General features: G+C 40.8%; 3 protein-coding genes across 4 annotated transcripts in view; all 3 read left to right on the plus strand.

The window, feature by feature from the left end:
- The window catches only part of LOC137269890 (uncharacterized), a 175733-nt gene that overhangs the window by 114815 nt on the left and 37012 nt on the right, over nucleotides 1–23906 (plus strand). The window contains exon 1 of one of the 2 annotated variants that reach the window (XM_067803724.1): nucleotides 23424–23663. The exons of the other annotated variant lie outside the window; for it this stretch is intronic. The gene's annotated coding sequence lies outside the window, so the exon portion shown is untranslated. Of the gene's footprint in view, nucleotides 1–23423; nucleotides 23664–23906 lie in introns of those variants that run through there. 2 annotated transcript variants of the gene reach the window in all.
- Nucleotides 1262–2312, plus strand: LOC137269911 (uncharacterized). Its single transcript, XM_067803755.1, has 2 exons — nucleotides 1262–1295; nucleotides 1673–2312. Exons 1-2 carry the CDS (start codon nucleotides 1282–1284, stop codon nucleotides 2310–2312), a joined length of 654 nt encoding a protein of 217 aa, XP_067659856.1. The 5' UTR covers nucleotides 1262–1281.
- LOC137269904 (uncharacterized) lies at nucleotides 2585–17612 on the plus strand. The gene is made up of 8 exons (XM_067803748.1): nucleotides 2585–2761; nucleotides 11270–11317; nucleotides 13648–13923; nucleotides 14213–14257; nucleotides 14530–14665; nucleotides 15039–15052; nucleotides 15366–15404; nucleotides 15879–17612. The coding sequence occupies exons 2-8, from the start codon at nucleotides 11284–11286 to the stop codon at nucleotides 16214–16216; spliced, it is 882 nt and encodes a 293-aa protein (XP_067659849.1). The 5' UTR covers nucleotides 2585–2761; nucleotides 11270–11283; the 3' UTR covers nucleotides 16217–17612.

Below are 23906 nucleotides of genomic sequence, written 5' to 3' on the forward strand. Positions count from 1 at the left end.
GAGTGGGTGTTCGTCTCTCAACCAGCACCATCAGAAGGAGGCTCAGGTTCGCTGGACACACGTCGTCCAATCAGACGTCCCTTTCTCACTGATAGACACAAGGCTCAACGTTTGGCGTGATTTAATAAGCGACAAAACCATAACGGACATGACGCAGGATCCACTGGTCCGATGAAAGCCGTTTTCTTCTTCGTGTTACTGATTGATGGTCGTTGGCGAGTTTGAAGAAGGAATAATGAGGCTTATCAACAGTGGATGATCCATGCAGCTGAACCCTTTGGAGGTGGCTCTGTAATGGTGTATGGGTATATCTCCTATGACTGTAAGCTGAATCTTACCACCATTCAAAGGACACTCAATGGTCAGAGATACCAACAGGAAGCACTGGCAGCTGATGTTATTTGAATAACCACTCCTAGCCAGTAAGCCAGTATTTATGGACGATAATGATAAGTCCCATCGTTCCAGAGCTGTTATCGCAAACTTGCAGAACAACGCAGATGACAGATTACCTTGGCATGCGAGAAGCCCTGATCTCAACCCATTTATGGGACCATCTGGGGCGTCAAGTTCAAATAAGGTATACGCCTGTTCAAAATCAACAGGAATTAGCCCCGGTTCTTCACGAGGAAAGGCAGAGGATTCCAGTGATGTGCATACGGTGTTTGATTTCCAGCATGAGGAGAAGGGTCGCAGCCGTTATCCGTGCGAGGGGAGGGTACACCAAATACTGATGTCACCATTACTGTTGGCTTAGGATTGAACAGTGAACGTTCTTTGAAAAATTTGTGTACGTTGGACTACAGACGTTGTCTGTGTGAGCATAGTTCTGGATCGTCAATAAATTACAGTCATAAATAGCAGCACTGTTGGTAGTTGATGGATTGACACTTTAGCTGGATCAGTTAACGAAATTGGAAGCATATGTTTAGTTTCCATATCATGAATGACCAGTGTGTTGTGTTATTCTTGTAGAATGAAAATGGGTGGTGCTTAATTGATGCTCATGTGTACATTTTGTTAGAAGTATTCAAACAGGATATCCGTAACCCATTCTCACACCATAAACTAGATGAAGAAACAGTTCACAGAATTACGTTTGTTAATGATATGTCCATTGTCAAAATCCTGAGCGTGTTCTCTTTCACAGACGATGGAATCAACAGCAACAAACCAGAAATCAAGTCATCAGGATATTTGGTGTACCTTATCATCTCTCTCCTGATTGTACAGATCGTCATGGTCTCAGTCTGCGTGTGTTACTTCTGTTACCGTAGGGGGATGTCAGCACGAAGGTGAGAAGGCAGGACGAATTGAAGAAACTCAGACCGTCATAACCTTTCATTTTTTTGTTAGTTCTGAAAACAAAAACAAGTTGACAAGATTCACGACTTGAACTTCTCCCACTGTAACCATGGAGCACATGTCATAGCGTAGTGAACACACACCATTACAAACACGCCCATGATTCATCAATGAAACGAACTCGGCATGGGGCATATCACATGAGTTACTTCCGTGTAGTACTAACTAATAATTATTACAGTCTGGGAAAACTAATTCATACATTGATATTTGTAATATTGATTTCAGATGTCGTAATATGTCCCTGGACAAACGCTGTTTACATGTATGCCATTTGATTGTCTAGACTCCATATTTTTTTTAACAGAGAAAGTCAAACAGAAAGCATACACCTTGCTACAATATCGCCCTTGGAACCTGACGCTCCTGTCTTGGACTACCAGCCATTGCACCGATACTATGAGATCAGGGAGGAGGACATGGACACAGATGAGCCTGTGACTCCACCTCGTCGATCAGCAGACTCCGAAGAAGCCATGAACAGACCGCACTGTGTGGCTCCATCTCTTCGATCGGCAGACCCTGGAGGAGGTATGGACAGACTGCAGTGTGTGGCTCCATCTCTTCGATCGGCAGACCCTGGAGGAGGTATGAACAGACTGGAGTGTGTGGTTCCACCTCTGAGACCGGCAGACCATGGAGGAGGTATGAACAGACTGGAGTGTGTGGCTCCACCTCTGAGATCGGCACACCATGGAGGAGGTATGGACAGACCGGAGTGTGTGACTCCACCTCTGAGACCAGCAGATCCTGAGTTAGGCATAGGAAACATGGTTGTCTTGGCTGACGTCCTTCAAGCAGCAGCTGACGCAGATGACGGAGCTGGTGTAGCATCTGGCAGCTCCACCAGAGACCCGCACACATACACGCACCTGACGAGCGTCCCTGTTGACGATCAAGTAAACTACATCTCGCCAACTGAAAGCGAAAGTGACCAACAGGTTTAGTTGAAACCAGCATAACCTGTTGAAACTAGTTAATATGTGTTCTGAAAGTACAATGCACGATTAGAATATATGGATGTTACTTTCATTTCGATCAAAATAGTTATATATATATATATCAAAAACATCTATGTGAATTGCTCTACCCATATACTGTATTATGAGGCCCGAGTGTGTAGTTCAGGTGTGCCTTAGTGAAGTCAACATATTCAAAGCATGAATCGTTGCTAAAAAAAGAGTTTCAATGCAACAACGAAATCTAAGGTGCACAGTTATATGGATACAAGACGCTTTCTTCCGTGACTGTCAACAATATCCGTCCTTGTCCACCAGGGCAAGCCGTGTTGGGAAACGGAGGTGAAATGTTTCCTGATACATATTCATCTAGTCTGACCGGCAGACCATGAGTACAAACTGAAACGTGTGTAATTTGTGAAGTGCTCTAGTGCTCGGTAAGTCCACATACTGTTACTGAGTGGCGTATTGTTCATATTACACATGTCAGCCTTTCCCACCTGACGAGGAAGTATCAGGGCAGCCCGTGTGCATGTGTTCCTATTTGAGAGAATCTTCTACCGACATGTTTAGCATAGTTTGTCATGTGTTTTTATATTGCTGACACGTGTCTTAACTTGTTGTATCTGTTTCCAAAACAGGTTCTAGAGAATGAGTCTTGCGATGTCAGAATTTTTTATGCTTATACTTGTATGTAATGCCACCATATAGCTGGAATATTGCTGAGTGCGTCGTAAAACTCACTCACTCACCCACTGTATGTAATGATTCCTGACACCTCTATAACTTCCATGACAGTTTTTCCATGGTTTTGTATTATGAATATATTTCTTTCTTTAATTCCCATCTTCGCAATTCTTCATCGTCATTTTGTTCCCATCTTAAGTGCTAGATTTATGTTCATATATGTGATAGTCTAGTGTTTTTACTGTCTTTCGATGGCATATTTTTTTACATTTTCAATTGAATTAAACATTGGTTAGAATTAAACTGTTCTCGTCACGAAATGGTTGCAATATTGCCGACGTGACGATACATTCTTACTCACTCACGTGTTCTCATCTTAGGCTTGGTTTGTGAGGCATTTTGCAAATAAATTCAGTGTCACTCAGCGTAAGAAAGTCACCTGTCCTGGTTTCCTCTCGTGTTTGCAAATCCACAGTCGTCGCATCACTCTACTGATGTACAATAAATACCTTCCTTTGAGAGTTCACATGATTGACGTCAGACCATCCACACATTCAAATAGGTATCAATAAATTACACGAAATAAAACCCTATTTTGGTTACACCTACTTGGGTTGTCAGTCCAGGTTTGAGGAGGTCATCATAGGACGATGCATTGGCCACACAAGATTTTCTCATCAATATTTACTGAAAGGTAAAGATCCTTCGTTCTGCATCCCTTGTTTTAAACGAATCACAGCAAAGCATATTTTGATTGACTGTTTTGTACAAGGGGAAAAGATTTTAAATCACGACCTTTAAAGGATATTTTTATTAATGAGAACTCTCATTTAATTATTGCATTTTTACAGAGGTTAGATTTGTTATCTGAGCTGTAAATAGATAAATATTGTATGAATGGAAGTTTAACGTAGTAACTAAGATTGTTAGTGGTCGTATACTCGAGGGGGCTTAAAATACGATAAAATTATTGTCCTCCCGAGAGCGTACGTAAGTCCCAAAACATTCGAAGTAAATTAAAACTTTTCATGTTTCAATCTTAGTATAGGTATATGGCTAGACATGTCAAAACTGCTAACAGCTTAAGGGATGGTGTAAATCCAACTAGGGGCCATGCAGGAAGCAAATGTACTGTATTGTCACCATGGTCACTGGCAGGGTGAGTGAGTGAGTGAGTGAGTGAATATTTATCGTCACATCGGCAGTATCTCAGCCATATCGTGACGAGAACAATACAAAAAAACATGATATATATCAATAATACTTGAAACAATCTAAAATCTGTTGACAAAGAACAGCAAAATCACTAGTATATCACAGACATTCATTTAAATCTAGTAATGATATCTAAAACAGTTTAATTACTGAGAACATTACAATATAAAAACGGGCTATAGATTGCCAACAACCGAAGGTAGATCACCATACTAGGGACCATGGGGACTTACAGTACTTTTGCTACCTGCATGGACCCTAGCTGGATTTACATCATCCCTTCAGCCGTTAGCAATTTCGTGATATCTAGCCATATATTAAAACTACACGTATGCTACGAGTAAAACAGTGGAGAGCTTTAATTTACTTCGAATGTTATGGGGCTTACGTACCCTCTCGGGAGGACAATAATTTTACTGTACTTTAACCCCCCTTGAGGATACTGCCACTAACAATGTCAGTTACTAATTGAAACTTCCAGTCGTAAAATATTTATCTATTTACAGCTCAGACAACAAATCTAACTCTTTTAAAAAAGCAATAATTAAATGAGAACTATGATTAATAAAAAGATCCTGCAAAGTTCGTGATGTAAAATATTTATCCCTTGTGATGGAATACTCAACACAGTCAAGCAAGAGATGCTTGACTGTGATTCGTTCATCACAAGGGATACAAAACGGAGGATCTTCACCTTTCAATAGGTATTGATGTGTATACCTGGTGTGGCCAATACGGCATCGTCGGATGATGACCTCCTCAAATCTGGACTGACAACCCAAGTAGGTGTAACCAACATAGGGGTTTACCGCATGTAATTTATTGATACCTACTTGAGTGTCCCACCTCTTCTGCATGATATCCCGGATATAAGATCTGATAACAGCTTTATAATCAGAGTAGGGGATAAGAAGTGGTGTCACAGATTTGTTGAGTGCTACCTTCGCAGCACGATCGGCCATTGTGTTCCCAGTAATACCAACGTGGCTGGGTAACCAACAAAAGACGATGTCGCATTGGCCAGTAGCAAGTTCATTATGCAATTCAATAATTTCTATTAAAAGTGGATGTTTACATGATACGTTTTTAATCGCCTCAAGGCAAGAAAGAGAGTCTGAATAGATTATATATTGTTGATGTTTAGGGTGTCTTTGAATATATTTAAGAGCCGTCAATATGGCGTTTGCTTCAGCCGTGAAAATTGAACTGCTATCGGGTAATCTAGAAGATATTGTTTTAGATCCAATGACAGTAGCACAAGCCACTGCGCCACCGTCCTTGGATCCGTCTGTAAATAAGGATTTGTAATTGCAATATTTATTTTTTAGTTGATTATATTCTTGTTTGTATTGTAATTCATTAGTTTCTGATTTTTTAAATGTAGTCAGTGTAAGGTCTACTTGTGGCCTAACCAACTGCCAAGGAGGAGAGGAAATCAGACGGGAAGGAGCTATGTTGTCTAGCGCTATGCCAGCAGCAGAAAGGAAAGGTTTCACTCTTAGTCCAAGAGGCGGAACAAGGGAAGACTTCTTGTTATACAAATCCTCATACAGAGGTTTAAAGGCACAGTTAAATGCAGGGTTTGACTCGTTGGAATATAATTTGGTTATATACTGTAAAGATAATTTTATACGGCGTTGTTTAAGAGATGGTTCATCAGCCTCAACGTACAGGCTGTCGACAGGTGAAGTTCGAAATGAGCCAAGACAAAGTCTTAGACCTTGATTGTGAACAGAATCTAAAAGTTTTAGGTTGCTTGTGCAGGCTCCGCCATAGACGATGCAGCCGTAATCAAGTTTTGAACGTATCAATGATCGATAAAGTTGCAGGAGAGTAGCTTGATCCCCTCCCCACTTAGAATTAGAAATGACTTTCAACAAGTCAAGGGCCTTCAGGCATTTAGTTTTAAGGGACTTAATATGCGGTAAAAAGGTTAAATGCGAGTCAAAAACTATACCTAAGAACTTAGCTTCCTTTACCACTTTGATGGGAGTGCCATTGAGAAATAGTTCAGGGTCCTTATGCAGTTTATATCTTCTACAAAAATGTATACAATTAGTTTTCGATTTAGAAAATTTAAAACCGTTTTCAAGACACCACTTGTTAATTTTGTTTAAACACAACTGCAGTTGTCTTTCAATAGTACGCATATTTTTACCGCGACAAGAAATATTAAAATCATCAACAAAAAGTGATCCATCAATCGAATCATTTAAAACCTTAGATAAACTGTTGATTTTAATGCTAAATAAAGTGACAGATAAAATACTGCCTTGTGGGACACCCTGATCCTGATTATAATGATCAGACAGGGTAGAACCCACTCGGACTTGAAATTGTCTGTCATTTAAAAAGTTGGAAATAAATTGAGGCAATCGGCCTCGCAGTCCAAAGTCATGCAAATCTTTCAAAATGCCGTATTTCCATGTAGTGTCATAAGCTTTTTCTAAATCAAAAAATATAGAGACTGCATGTTGTTTATTAATTATAGCGTTTTTGACAAATGATTCTAAACGCACTAAGTGATCAATGGTACTTCTGTTTTTACGAAAACCACACTGAATATCTGTTATGAGGTTATTGGTCTCTAAGTACCAAACTAGTCTATTGTTTATCATTCGTTCCATGGTTTTGCAAACACAGCTTGTGAGAGAAATTGGTCGATAATTTGAAGGATCAGTATGATCACGTCCAGGTTTAGGGATTGGGACTACAATAGCATCTCGCCACGAAGACGGAAATTTTCCCGAAGTCCAAATGTCATCAAATATATTTAAAAGGGTTTCTAAGCAAGATTCTGGTAAGTGTTTCAGGAGTTGATAATGTATATGATCAGCTCCTGTAGCAGTATCATGAGCTTGTTCAAGAGCAGTATGAAGCTCATGAATAGAGAATATTTCATTATAATCTTCACCATTATTTGAACTGAAATTTATAGCTTTCTTTTCTTGCTGACTTTTATATTTCTGAAATTCAGGCACATAATTTGAAGAAGAGGAGTGTTTGGCGAGGGTTTCACCTAGTTTATTTGCGATATCGGATTTGTTTGTCAGTAGCTGATCACCATCTTGAAGGTGTTGAATGCTGGATTTAGTGCCCTTACCCTTGATTTTCTGAATCATGTTCCATACTTTTGATATCGGCGTACGTGCATTGATCTTTGATACATACGTTCGCCAAGAATGGCGTTTACTTTGCTTAAAAGTACGTCGAGCTTTAGCATTAAGAATTTTATATTTGTTCAAATTGTGGACCATAGGATGGCGGCGGAAATAATGTTCAGCTTTTTTCCGTGCCTTCCGAGCCTGTTTGCAATCGTCGTTGAACCACGGTTTTCTAATATGTGGAGTTGCGGAGGACTTAGGGATACACTCATTGGCTATGTTGTTCACCTCATCAGTAAAACACTTTATAGCGTCAGCAACATCAGTGAAAACTTCAGGTTTAAGTTTGTCAGCACAGAGAGCTTCATATAAAGGCCAGTTAGCCTTCTTAAAATTCCATCTGGATGACGGAGGAACATCAGAAGGGGTTACAGATGTTAGAACTGTAGGAAAGTGATCACTTCCACAAAGGTCGTCATGGACGGACCATTCAAATTCATTCAGGAGGATTGAGTCAGTGACAGATAAATCAAGACTAGAATAAGTACCATTCCCAGGATGTAGATAAGTGTGAGAGCCATCGTTATAGATGCATAAATCATTATTTGAAATGAACTCTTCAAGTAACCTTCCTTTATTGCTTGTATGCACACTACCCCATAGTGGGTTATGACCATTGAGATCACCCATAATGATGCAGGGCTTTGGAAGTTGGTCGTAAAGTGCTTGAAGATCAGTTAATTGAAGCAACGATGTTGGGGGAATGTAAAGAGAGCACAAAGTAAAAACAATGTGCAGCGTTATTCTAACTGCAACAGCCTGAAGATTGGTATGAAGTAAAACAGGGCTATGAATCACACCCTGTCGAACTAAAATTGAAGATCCACCAGTAGCTTTAGTCCCTGATGGGGAGAAGGAATTGTAGGTACTGTACTGACGTAAATCAAAGTTATCAGTTTCTTTAAGGTAAGTCTCCTGCAGACATATTGCTGATGGCTTATAATCTTGTATCAATAAATGCAAATCATTGAGATTGGTCCTAAGACCTCTGCAATTCCACTGAATAATTGAACTAGAAACGCTCATGTTAAAGGTGGTTGTACAGGGGATCTGTGTTTCCCTTTTCTAGGCGACTTACTGGTGGTGCGCCGATGAGGGAGAGGAGATACATCCATGTCCTCTAAGGTTTGAAAACGATTCTGTATCCGTACAGGGTCACGCTGACCCTTTGGAATACGATCAGAACGATTAGAATGGTCAGATTTTTTGGTTGTCGTTTTCAAATCAGACGATGGTTTCGGTACCGACTGCAGGTTCACTGTTGAAGTCATCGGCGAGTGTGAGACAACTGTAGATGGATCATCCGTTTGAGATGAAGAACTAGATGACTGCCGAGGAGATGTAATGAGGATCGGAGCAGAGGATTCCATCCATGTATAATCAGTTTGACAACATACGGACTGATATGAAACCGATCTAGAAGTTGGAATTGAGACTGAAGCAGCAGCTGCATAAGATTGGCCTGGTTTTTCAAGAGCTAGTACAAGTTTCCTTGCTTCTAGGAAAGAGACATTTCGTTCATGTTTTATTTTCGAAATTTTTGACTGGAGTTCCCATGTAGGGCATGTTCTGGACGACGAAGGATGATTTCCAGAGCAGTTTACACACGCTGGAGGTTTATCACAGAGTTTGCCATCTTCACAGGTGCCTCCACATCGATGACAAGCAGCCGGACTACGGCATGATTTAGAACCATGGCCATATTTCTGACATCTGTAGCACCTCAGGGGATTTGGGATGTAAGTATTAACCCTTAAGTGGCAATAACCAGCCTTCAATGATTCCGGACGTGTTGGAAGACCAAATGTAAATAAATAGGTATTGGTCTTTACGATGTCATTTTCTCTTTTGTAAGTGAACCGCTTAACAGCAGTTACACCTTGTGAGCGTAATTCTGAAATGATGTCACTCTCATCCATATCTGAAAGGCAACGTCCCACATCACGGACAATGCCTTTACAACTATTGAGTGTTCTGTGAGGGGACACCTCCACAGGAACATTAGCCAGTGATTTGGTTGAAAGAAGTATTTGTGACTGGCTTTTCTTTTTACACTCGATCAGAAGAGATCCAGAACGTAGCTTCTTGATTTCTTTGACATCGCCAGCTAAACCTTCTATACCTTTGGAAATGGCAAAAGGATTCAATTTTAGTGGACCATCATTTGGTGCTGACATGACCAAAAAGCGTGACCAATGATCAGGATTTGGGAGAACTTCTTGAATTTCATCCTCAGAAGATACTGAATCATCAGATTCATACGAACGTTTTTTCAGTGGGGGTGCCATGGTGGTATTGAATATGATTCACCCTCCTAGCTCCCCACCCACCATGGAGTGTCAACGAGGACAGTGCCTACTGTATGCGGGTCTCCAGCACACGGCACCAAGGATACTAGGAGGGTATACTCAAGCAGGAAAATATCCCAAAAAGATAAATCCTACCAGATTGGCCCATGAGCCATCGCCTTCTGGGCATGTAAGGCTCTAGGCAAATTTATATGTGACATATTTCTACTCAAGTAAAGTTTGACAAATAAAAAGAGTCGAAGCCTAAAAGTAACAATACAGTTCATTCAGAATATAAGTTTTTTGTGCAATTACAAGTAATGCACAGGGCTCGACATGACCAGCCGATTGGTTGAACCGGGCCCATTCAACCACCCGTCTAGGCGAAGTCAGGGCCAAAGTGGTGTATTGAGCAACAGGAACACGGTTGCAGGTCCCTATTGCCCTCAACCACCAGGATCCCTTTCTCCGCCGACACAGGGCCGCAACCCACGGCAAACGGGTTGGTGGACCAAATATCCCCCCGGGTCCACTACAGGGGTGTCGGCGAGCTCTTAGCGTTACCCAGCACCCACCACGAGGAGGTGGCTCGCCACGGGTGCCCTGGCAGGGTGATCTACCTTCAGTTGTTGGCAATCTATAGTCCTTTTTTATATTGTATTGTCCTCCATAGTCAAACTATTTTAGATTAAATTACTTGTGTTAAATGGATATCTGTGAAATACTAGTGGTTTACCTATTCACTGTCAACAGCGTTTTAGTTCCAAGCACGTTTAAGGTTTCTAGATATACATGTATTGATGGGTTTATTTACCGTTCCCGTCAGGATATGGCTGCAATATTGCCGATATGACAATAAATATTAAGTCACTCACTCACTTACTCAGAGCATCCACAGTGTTCTACTCCATTGTTTCTGTCACCTAACAAACAGGGATTCATGTTCTGTGATCATCAATATATTGTCTGTTACAATTTGTAATAATAGGAACTGATCAGTGATGAACCTTTCCACCAGTATATTTGTTACAACAAACAACCCTTACTACACGCTAAGCAAGTCTCTATACATCTGTGGAGGCGTGTACGACAGCTTGGATCAGTCACATCGGTAAATCCGCCTTATTACCCCCTACAACTAGCTCCATCACTGCTGTGTCTCTCCAAATTTAGGCAACCCTTGTGGCGAGTAGTGGGGTATCTACTGTTAATATCTCAGACCCATACGCTATCTCTCCTAAACGTGGTTGCTTATGTCTCTCAGTTCTGGCACGTGGAAGGCTGTGTAAAAATATGTTTTATGGCCTTTAAACAGGTGACATTATGCTATGTTCCACTCCACCTCTACCTCTAACAGGGTCATCACTGTCCCAGAGTTCCCAGAATTGAACATATACTTGCATGTTAGTAAACATGCTCATAAAAGACAAATCACACTGAAGAGGTAAATGCAGGTAAGGAAACAATCTACCAACAAACTTCACTATTGCACAGCAGATAAGTTTGCTTCCTCGTTACCACTTCCCAATGTCCTACAGTACTCTGCAGGACACATTGTATTCTTAGCTGTTTACCATTTCCTCTGTTACAGTGTACAAGGTCACCATGTTCCTTGCCGTCATTGTCATCATATTATCCTGTGAGTAACTATGTCATGACCATGACAGTAACTCTTTATCAGTGTATGAAACTCCTAAAATACCCAGTAAAATACTAACTCCTAAAATACCCCTGGCAGTAAAATACTAACTCCTAAGATACTGATAACTGGAAAATGTTGCTGGCCCTTTTGACGTGTGACCATTCCTGTATTTAATATGAGAAACTGATATAAGGTGTTAAAATAATGTAATTAAGCAAAGAATTACTTGTAGTGAGGTAAACATAAACATGTGCAGAAGCAGATTTAATAAAATCATAACTTGTGGGTCACTGTTGATTCGTTTAGTGTCACTACCATCTGAATCAGAAAAGAAGAAAAGAATGCATTCGAATTCCCTAGACCAATCACATTTAGTGTTAGATAAAAGGGTAGGCTGCTCTGTGGAAGGTATGGTTTAATTAATCATGATCTATGCAGACATCGTCCAGTTATCACATTTGTTAACTATGCTTGAAATATTTTCCGTAGTGAACTAGATGGTCAAATGTATACCAATTAAAAATGCGTTGGCCCAAGGGGCGGGTTATAACATAAGATTGTGATCCCGCCATATACCTAGCAGGCATCGGACCGCCGGGCAGACGTTATTTCATACACCGGTGACTCTCGATTAACATGAATCCAGCCATGTACTTAGCAAGCAGCAGGCCGCCGGGCAGACGTTATTTCATACACCGGTGACTCTCGATTTACATGAATCCAGCCGTGTACCTAGCAAGCAGCAGGCCGTCGGGCAGATGTTATTTCATACACTAGACTCTCGATTTACATGAATCCAGTCATGTACCTAGCAAGCAGGAGGCCGCCGGGCAGACGTTATTTCATACACCGGTGACTCTCGATTTACATGTATCCAGTCATGTACCTAGCAAGCAGGAGGCCGCCGGGCAGACGTTATTTCATACACCGGTGACTCTCGATTTACATGTATCCAGTCATGTACCTAGCAAGCAGGAGGCCGCCGGCAGACGTTATTTCATACACCGGTGACTCTCGATTTACATGAATCCAGGCATGTACCTAGCAAGCAGCGGGCCGTCGGGCAGACGTTATTTCATACACCGGTGACTCTCGATTTACATGAATCCAGGCATGTACCTAGCAAGCAGCGGGCCGTCGGGCAGACGTTATTTCATACACCGGTGACTCTCGATTTACATGTATCCAGTCATGTACCTAGCAAGCAGGAGGCCGTCGGGCAGACGTTATTTCATACACCGGTGACTCTCGATTTACATGTATCCAGGCATGTACCTAGCAAGCAGCGGGCCGTCGGGCAGACGTTATTTCATACACCGGTGACTCTCGATTTACATGTATCCAGTCATGTACCTAGCAAGCAGCGGGCCGTCGGGCAGACGTTATTTCATACACCGGTGACTCTCGATTTACATGTATCCAGTCATGTACCTAGCAAGCAGGAGGCCGTCGGGCAGACGTTATTTCATACACCGGTGACTCTCGATTTACATGTATCCAGGCATGTACCTAGCAAGCAGCGGGCCGTCGGGCAGACGTTATTTCATACACCGGTGACTCTCGATTTACATGTATCCAGTCATGTACCTAGCAAGCAGGAGGCCGTCGGGCAGACGTTATTTCATACACCGGTGACTCTCGATTTACATGTATCCAGGCATGTACCTAGCAAGCAGCGGGCCGTCGGGCAGACGTTATTTCATACACCGGTGACTCTCGATTTACATGTATCCAGTCATGTACCTAGCAAGCAGGAGGCCGTCGGGCAGACGTTATTTCATACACCGGTGACTCTCGATTTACATGTATCCAGGCATGTACCTAGCAAGCAGCGGGCCGTCGGGCAGACGTTATTTCATACACCGGTGACTCTCGATTTACATGTATCCAGTCATGTACCTAGCAAGCAGGAGGCCGTCGGGCAGACGTTATTTCATACACCGGTGACTCTCGATTTACATGAATCCAGGCATGTACCTAGCAAGCAGCGGGCCGTCGGGCAGACGTAATTTCATACACCGGTGACTCTCGATTTACATGAATCCAGCTTGACACGTTCTTCTGTGTTTCCTCTTTTGCTCTGAAATCACTTTCGAAACAATTGTGACATCCCAGACGTTGCCGTTCGAAGACAGGTCTTGGTATCTATTCTGTGAACTGATATCTGGGGAGGGTGATATGATTGAGTTTTGTCTTTCCAAGCAATATAACTGTCGCATAGCGTTACAAAATAGACAAATGATTTGTGAAAATGTTGTTATTTGTACGAAAACCTTTATTTGGGTTTCGATGTAATCATTCTCTGTGTCTTTCCTTTTGCTCCGCAGTTAGGGCTTTCACTGATGCCGAATGCGACATTCGTTCATTTGGAGAACTGTGTGACAAGTCCTGTCCTTCACAATGCGCTGTTCCACTGAACAGATTGGACAGATTCTGTGACGTGAGCAGCGGAATATGTCCTGAAGGATGCATCAGAGCGTGGCATGGCAACTACTGCAATCAAACATGCAACACTAGCTGCTTGGGAAGTGTCTGTAATCAGCAAAATGGGCACTGCACCCTTGGCTGTATTGACAACTATGTTGGCCCTTTCTGTGACACTGGTAAGCACAACACATTTTGAGTGTGGTCACAGCTTCTGTTATCGAGTGAAGGTGCGAACGAAGATAGTGTATGTGTTGATACATCTGAAATGTATTCGACCGTGTACTGATAGTAACGTATTAAATCAACAAGACAACTAAGACCTTTTTGCACTATTCGAAACACATCTCTTGACTGTTTACATTAGTGAAGTGTGTCCAAATGAAGTTCTGTGTTTACTTGGTGACAAAGAGCCAGACCATTGTTCATTTCTTCCCTTGTTAACTGTCATCCGTCTCCTGACTTCAGTTCCCGGCACAACAACTGTGACTCCCGAAGAAGACACAACGTCAGGTAGTGGATGTTTAATAGCTTCAATATCAGGAGTGTTGCCTTCAAATAGAGATTTTCTTGCGGTGTGGCATTATCAATTATCATTATGAAGCTCCATACATTCTCGCTGGTGTCATGATAAATCACATGGTATTATTATTAGTGTTGAGATGAATCACGGTATGTTCGTATTGGTGTCATTATATAACACAGGAGGTTTTTGTTGCTGTCAACATATATCACGGTATGTGCGCATTGGTGCCATAATGAAAGAGAATACCTTATATTCACAGTAGGTACAGAGAGCAATGAGCGGACGAAGACTACTACCACAGAACCTCCATCAGATAAATCAGTCCTTGCTATTTCCGTGGCAGTAGCGGTCACAGTGGGTGTCGTCATTTTCATTGCAGTAATCATCTGTCTAAGGTAAGTAAGTTTTAGCACTTGTAACATGTGAAATAGTTCATGAAAGCAAATTTAAATCATTTCGTTGTTTCGCCAAGGAACATTCAAGATATAAGTAGTAGGGGCACAATGCCCTGGAACCTTTCACGTTTTCTTTGAGTAAAGATAACATATTGTTATATTAATTCATCATATCATAAAAAAGGTTCTATCTATACTATCTGTCTATCTGTCTATCTATCTATCTATCTATCTATCATCTACATATCTATCTACATATCTATCTACCTATCTATCTACCTATCTATCTATCTATTTATACTTAAATTGATATGAATAATACATTCATTTTATGAGGGCTTTTCTCATGAATTGCCTCCATGTTTGTTTTCAGACATAAAAAGAAGGGTGAGTGAATATATATCTTGTAACCTCATAATAACACCATTAACGTGACTCATATCATTGTGTTTTACTTTTTGTTTAATCTGTCATTAAGGCTATACGTATTTCCCGAACAGAATTTCCGTTACTGATTAAATAACAATGTGGCATCTGGAGGCTGTGTTTATCAGATCTTTCATTATACACGTGCTTTGATATATTAAGCATAATTATATCAGAACATCTGGTCATAGAACAGGGGTATATGCATGGCTGTTGTAGAACTGCAGCATAAAACCATACAACACATATGTCATGTTATAATTGTTGTTTCCAGGTCACCCTGACCCTGATAGCGGCCAGAGACTACTTCCGGGTATTAAGTTTATTCCGTAGTTTACCCTACATGACCCAGAGTACAATTGTATTGTAAAGGATGATGATTACTATGTTCAAGATGTAATTCAAGCAATTCATAACAATATAACAGATGGCGTGAAATATACATTCTAAGAAACTAATTCCAATATTTAATACTTTTATCTTTGTTTGTCGTCCAGTTTCTCCACGAGTACATTTACCACTCTCAAGATGACACTAAACCTGTCAAATGTTTAGCGCTAATTGTAAAGAATTCGCCATTGTTTTCAATACCTTCCATTGCCAATATAATTTCAATATATGTGTTTGTGTCAGTACCACTGTGGTATATTCTTCAAAGAGTGCAACTGTCCACACTGTCGTAGTCTGTATAATATAAAGCTGCACTGGCAGTTAGTTTCAGTTACATTAATTATCTCCCTATCACTCAAAGAGGTATTGTTACAGCTGTTGCATAAATTCCGTGTAGTTTCAGCCGCAAATCTGGATGGCAGTCGCAGAGAGGATACCATGCTGCATAGTGCCTGTAGAAGGGGGACCCTTGCTCAAGTCAGACAAATTTTATCTAACGAACTGGTGAACATAAACAGCAGAGGAGAGTATGGCTGGACACCAGTCATGATAGCTGCTGAGTGTGGACGCCGAAAACTAGTTGACCTCCTTGTGAAACGAGGTGGTGACCTGTCACTGACAGATGATGACGGTAACACCGTGCTTCACGTGGTTTCCATCAAAGGACATTTGCAGATAGTGAGATATGTTCTGTCAAAGAAAGTAGTTGGCGTAAACACTACAGGACACTGTTAGAGGACAGCAGTGATGGCGGCAGCAAGGTTTGGACATCGGAAAGTGTTTGACTTACTTGTGAAGAACGGAAGTGATCTTACAACTGTTGACTCAGATGGAAACAACATCCTTCACATCGCCTGTATCGGAGGAAATGTGGAGATTGTGAAGCACATCCTTTCAAACGTCAATGTTGATATTAACAGCAGGGGACTTAACGGAAAGACTCCACTGATGTTTGCAATCAACTTTGGTCATGTACAAGTCTTTGAACTGCTTGTAAGTAAGGGGAGCATCTTGCCAATAGTGGAAGAGAACGGGAAAAATATCCTGCACATGGCATGTGTTAAAGGAAATGTTGACATGGTTCGACACATCCTCAAGAAAAGCATTGTTTCTGTGGATGGAGAGGATAGTATGGGGAAGACTCCAGTGATGCTTGCTGTTGAGTCTGGCCATACAGACGTATTTCAGCTGCTAGTGAGTAAACAGTGTGACATACACAAGACCTGTCACGATGGGAACAATATCCTGCATACAAGCTGTTCTCGGGGTCACGTTGACATAGTAAAGCATATTGTGACGCTTGGTCTTATCAATATCGACAGTTGTGGACAAAACCGAATGACACCTGTAATGTTTGCAGCAAAGAATGGACAAAGAGACATATTTGAGTTACTTGTGAACAACGGGTGTGACATGTCCCAGAAAGATAAAGATGGAAACACTGTCCTTCACATGGCCTGTATCGGAGGAAGCAAATACATTGTTGAACGTATCTTGTCAAAGGAACCTGTTGACATCAATAGTAGAGGACAGTCTCAGGGGACGCCGGCAATGATGGCAGCAGCATGTGGACACAAAGACGCGTTTGACGTACTTGTAAACAGAGGAGCAGACCTGACACTATTGGACGGAAGAGGGTTTGGCGTCTATCATCTGGCTTGCATGGGCGGATACTTGCCAATGGTGCAACATGTTCAGAACATTGTAGGTGTTCGTGACAGTGATGTACTTTAACACAGATGCAAAATCGGACTGACAGTCCCAGTTACATGCTTCATACCAATGATCTTGTAATATATTCCAGCTACAGTATGTGCGATACACATACTGTGTTATCTGTGTGGTCAGTTTCACCTCATTATATCGTGTCTGCAGTCTGTAGGTTTACTTTAGACACATGTTCACGCTCCAAGTTGTTAGTTCACAGAATAATGGCGTCGATACAAGGAACATTACCCACCTCTAACTTACAGAAAACATCAATCCATCACTCATATATATACTATGTAAGCAATGTGCTCTGTGTGGTTTAGGTTATTAGCTATAATGATACAATATTGTCTCACAATGTATGGGTTTAAGAGGAACACTGATGTGTGTTTATCCATTTCAATAAAGGCTTTTAAAAGTTGCATGGATTTATGAATTGATGCCATGATTCTATAACATTCAGTCAGTATGTCCGTAAACGTTATAAATGTCAGGATCCACAAACAGTTTTATAATCTGTTATAGACACCAGGACATACATTGATCTCCAGAGAAACTAACCCTCCATAAGAACATACATACAAGTGTGCTATATGATCTATGAAGTAATAAATACTGCAGGGCCTGCTTGCACAGAGCATACATACATACATACATACATACATACATACATACATACATACATACATACATACATACATACATACATACATACATACATACATACATACATACATACATACATACATACATACATACATACATACATACATACATACATACATACATACATACATACATACATACATACAAGTGTGCTATATGATCTATGAAGTAATAAATACTGCAGGGCCTGCTTGCACAGAGCATACATACATACATACATACATACATACATACATACATACATACATACATACATACATGCCTGCCTGCCTGCCTGCCTGCCTGCCTGCCTGCCTGCCTGCCTGCCTGCCTGCCTGCCTGCCTGCCTGCCTGCCTGCCTGCCTGCCTGCCTGCCTGCCTGCCTGCCTGCCTGCCTGCCTGCCTGCCTGCCTGCCTGCCTGCCTGCCTGCCTGCCTGCCTGCCTGCCTGCCTGCCTGCCTGCCTGCCTGCCTGCCTGCCTGCCTGCCTGCCTGCCTGCCTGCCTGCCTGCCTGCCTGCCTGCCTGCCTGCCTGCCTGCCTGCCTGCCTGCCTGCCTGCCTGCCTGCCTGCCTGCCTGCCTGCCTGCCTGCCTGCCTGCCTGCCTGCCTGCCTGCCTGCCTGCCTGCCTGCCTGCCTGCCTGCCTGCCTGCCTGCCTGCCTGCCTGCCTGCCTGCCTGCCTGCCTGCCTGCCTGCCTGCCTGCCTGCCTGCCTGCCTGCCTGCCTGCCTGCCTGCCTGCCTGCATACCTACCTACCTACCTACCTACCTACCTACCTACATACATACATACATACATACATACCTACCTACCTACCTACCTACCTACCTACCTACCTACCTACCTACCTACATACATACATACATACATACATACATACATAGTTACATACATACATACATACATACATACATACATACATACATACCTACCTACCTACCTACCTACCTACCTACCTACATACATACATACATACATACACACATACATACATACATACATACATACATACATACATACATACATACATACATACATACATACATACCTACACACCTACCTACCTACCTACCTACCTACCTACCTACCTACCTACCTACCTACCTACCTACCTACATACATACATACATACATACATACATACATACATACATACATACATACATACATACATACATACATACATACATACATACATACATACATACCTACATACCTACATACCTACCTACCTACCTACCTACATACATACATACATACATACATACATACATACCTACACACCTACCTACACACCTACCTACCTACCTACCTACCTACCTACCTACCTACATACATACATACATACATACATACATACATACATACATACATACATACATACATACATACATACATACATACATACATACATACATACATACATACATACATACAAGTGTGCTATATGATCTATGAAGTAATAAATACTGCAGGGCCTGCTTGCACAGAGCATACATACATACATACATACATACATACATACATACATACATACATACATACATACATACATACATACATACATGCATGCATGCATGCATGCATGCATGCATGCATACATACATACATACATACATACATACATACATACATACATACGTACATACCTACCTACCTACCTACCTACCTACCTACCTACCTACCTACCTACCTACCTACCTACCTACCTACCTACCTACCTACCTACCTACCTACATACATACATACATACATACAAGTGTGCTATATGATCTATGAAGTAATAGATACTGCAGGGCCTGCTTGCACAGAGCATACATACATACATACATACATACATACATACATACATACATACTTACATAGTTACATACCTACCTACCTACCTACCTACCTACCTACCTACCTACCTACCTACCTACCTACCTACCTACCTACCTACCTACCTACCTACCTACCTACCTACCTACCTACCTACCTACCTACCTACCTACCTACCTACATACATACATACATACATACATACATACATACATACATACATACATAGTTACATACATACATACATACATACATACATACATACATACATACCTACCTACCTACCTACCTACCTACATACATACATACATACATACATACATACATACATACATACATACATACATACATACATACATACATACATACATACATACATACATACATACCTACACACCTACCTACCTACCTACCTACCTACCTACCTACCTACATACATACATACATACATACATACATACATACATACATACATACATACATACATACATACATAGTTACATACATACATACATACATACATACCTACCTACCTACCTACCTACCTACCTACCTACCTACCTACCTACCTACCTACCTACATACATACATACATACATACATACATACATACCTACCTACCTACCTACCTACCTACCTACCTACCTACCTACCTACCTACCTACCTACATACATACATACATACATACATACATACATACATACATACATACATACATACATACATACATACATACATACAAGTGTGCTATATGATCTATGAAGTAATAAATACTGCAGGGCCTGCTTGCACAGAGCATACATACATACATACATACATACATACATACATACATACATACATACATACATACATACATACATACATACATACATACATACATACATACATACATACATACATACATACATACATACATACATACATACATACATACATACAAGTGTGCTATATGATCTATGAAGTAATAAATACTGCAGGGCCCGCTTGCACAGAGCATACATACATACATACATACATACATACATACATACATACATACATACATACATACATACATACATACATACATACATACATACATACATACATACATACATACATACATACATACATACATACATACATACAAGTGTGCTATATGATCTGTGAAGTAATAAATACTGCAGGGCCTGCTTGCACAGAGCATACATACATACATACATACATACATACATACATACATACATACATACATACATACATACATACATACATACATACATACATACATACATACATACATACATACATACATACATACATACAAGTGTGCTATATGATCTGTGAAGTAATAAATACTGCAGGGCCTGCTTGCACAGAGCAATCTTAGTTACAATCAATCTTAGGCCCCTACAATCAACTTTACAATCACCGTACAATTGCTATAATCCACTTGCACAAACACGATCTTAATAAATACTGCACATTTGCAATTTGTGTACAACAATGGCGATATTAGGACAGTGCATACGACAAGAAAGTCGATATTGCGAAAGTTATTCCGACATATCAGATTAACGAGGATGTCGGACTGAATAAATGAGACGTAAAAGTTACGTTTATTCAATACGCTACCAACAAAGGCGTCCGATAAAGTCGATTATCGGATAAATGGTCGGATTAACGAGATTTGACTGTATTGTAAGTTGGTTCTCTTTAAGCCCAAATCAACGAATCGTGATAAGTGTTAGTAATTTTGAACCAGTGTAAGTGTTTTGGGTTTTTTAGCTGAACTGACAAAATTTATGATCAAACAGATATGTCTATATGTAAGAAACGTATATTATTTTAGATAATGAAGAAGTACAAATGTAGCTGGGTTGAGGGGGATAGGATAATCTGCTTCATTGTGAACACCGATGTTCTTGTTGTTGTTTAACTGAATTATCATCATGAAAACATCGTCCATGAGTCGAGAATCGCTCAGAATGTTGCGGAAAAGAACTTTCATCCATATTGCAGCGTGGTTATAGAGATAAGTCACACGTATGTCGGTTTATTTTCGTTCATTACTATATAGAGAATCTCACCAAGTGTCTACTGATATCAAATATATCAAAACGAGTTGATAAAGTAACAAATAACCGAGGCTTGCCGAGGATATCTTTTTGCCTTTATCAACCAATGTTGGTATAGTTGATATCAGTAGACACGAGGGTGAGACTTTATTTATTATCCAAGTCATTCTTCGTTAGTTTTCAGTGAAAACTGTAGATATCTGAACACAGCACTGGCATTAGATTTGCAGTGCAACGATGTCATAGTATGGTGACTTCATAGCCTCGTCAGGGCATTGCGCAAAATCTACTGTCAAAGCGATATCTCCTAGGAGGTATCGTCTGATCTCACACAAGCGATATCTCTTGTGGATCACAGTTTTGGATGATAAAATTCGCTATCAGCTTTCTTTCACTAATGTCTGATTACCTCACGTAGGTTAAAATAGAATGACAAATGGTGTTTGCAACCAATACAAAGTCTCAGTGAAATCTATAGCTGCCCATGTACACTGGATGTGAAAACAAATGCCGCTCTTGCAAAAAAACCACGTTTGAAATCTAGACAAAGCCAAACGATATTTCATACCGTGTATTTCATCATACATTGAGAGATCCCTTCGTCTTTGCATTGCATAAACAAGCCCACGAGTTTCAGGATATTCATTGGAAGACAATCTCAGCAAGAAAAAAGGAAATGAAAGCAAGTGTATTGTAATGAATTCCTAGATTGAACACAATCTGTTACAGTTTCCTAAGCGTGACGTCACTCCTCTGTTGACGTTGACAACATATCTCCTCATTTCTAACTGTTTCCCTTGTGCACATTGAAAAGAAACAGAAAATAACAACCAATAGATTGTCAGAATGTGTCGGTCTACTTACATGTCATATTTATACAAACATATTAGTTTCTTGAAACAAAGAACATTTGCTTCCACTATTCTGCGTACCTATCAGTGACCACAGTTGCACAGTTGTGAAAGTAGCTGCCCATAGTAATGCGTCAATATTGTTACACATACGAGGCATATTTAGTGTTTCAATTGAGGTAAGTTTTATGACTGAATATACACCCGATCAGTCTTACTGTTGCTCACATTTTCAGTTCTAATACTTCTTGCGTATTTTTAAACACTTTTGTTGCACTGATATACAAAATGATAATCAAAGAGGGTAACTCTGGCCTGGTTTTCTCGACAAAGGTCTCATAATGACATAACATTTCAGCACTTATATCGAGGGTAATAACGAGTGTATGTTTTCAATCATTGTTGTTAGTTACCGACAAAATTCCATTTGGTTTCACATGGAATTGCAATTTTTTCGTGTACACTCCCCCTTTAAAGAATAAAGTCGATCATTTTCTCTCCTATACAATGTCAACGAATGATGACATTTCCTAACAATGTTTAATACCAGATTTCTTGACACGAATATAGGCTGATCTGTTCTAACTAGGAGTTTGGTGGCTTGGTAATTCCGATATTATTCTGGATACTGTTGGCCAATCGTCACCACAACACAATCTGAAGTCATTCTCTCAAAACACAATTAATAGCTGCTTATGCATGATAATATTTTATTCATAAAACTCCCATATCTTCAGTACTACATTATGATGTCAGCCTACTTCATAGGTGTTGCCTACGTCGCCATGTGAAACGGTACAAGGCTGTGTATTTTTAACCTGTTGTGCGGTTTTCAATGTTCTGTCACATGACGATAGAGGCGGCCTAAACAATTTAACAGAGAGCGCACCTGTCGCACCTTCGGTCGTTGTAATGTGAGTCACGCAGACTGCACTGACAAAAGATTTTCAATTCCGATGTTACGCAAGCAACACTCTTTGCTGATTACACTGGCGTCGAGACCCGGATGGAGGACATGTTGGAGCGGTCTACCCTGTACTACAGGTAGTGTGCAGCCGGGCTGGAGGGTGGTAGCAGCGTTACATGTATAGCAAGGTAAGGTGGATACATGCCGAAGGCTTACTTTGATAAATCGACAGCAACTTGGTGCGAACATGGAGAGAGGTGCGAGTTTGTTATGCATTTACCCTATACAGTGGCCGTTAGTCTGATTACTCAAGTCATGTATTCTTCTCAACACAACACTTACCTGTGTTTCCGAACTACAGACGTCGACTTCGGTAAGGAGCTTGTATTTTACCTTTAATACATTCAATTTACCTTTAATTTACTATTAAT

The sequence above is a fragment of the Haliotis asinina genome, unplaced genomic scaffold (assembly GCF_037392515.1).
Source record: "Haliotis asinina isolate JCU_RB_2024 unplaced genomic scaffold, JCU_Hal_asi_v2 scaffold_18, whole genome shotgun sequence".
Taxonomy (NCBI): domain Eukaryota; kingdom Metazoa; phylum Mollusca; class Gastropoda; order Lepetellida; family Haliotidae; genus Haliotis; species Haliotis asinina.

What these genes read in the sequence shown, in the direction of transcription:
- LOC137269904 (XM_067803748.1), top strand. Translation starts at nt 11,284, where the DNA reads ATGTTCCTTGCCGTCATTGTCATCATATTATCCT. An exon ending in TGGCCCTTTCTGTGACACTG is followed by an intron (nt 13,924 to 14,212) that starts GTAAGCACAACA and finishes TCCTGACTTCAG; the next exon opens with TTCCCGGCACAACAACTGTG. An exon ending in CGGCCAGAGACTACTTCCGG is followed by an intron (nt 15,405 to 15,878) that starts GTATTAAGTTTA and finishes AATTCCGTGTAG; the next exon opens with TTTCAGCCGCAAATCTGGAT.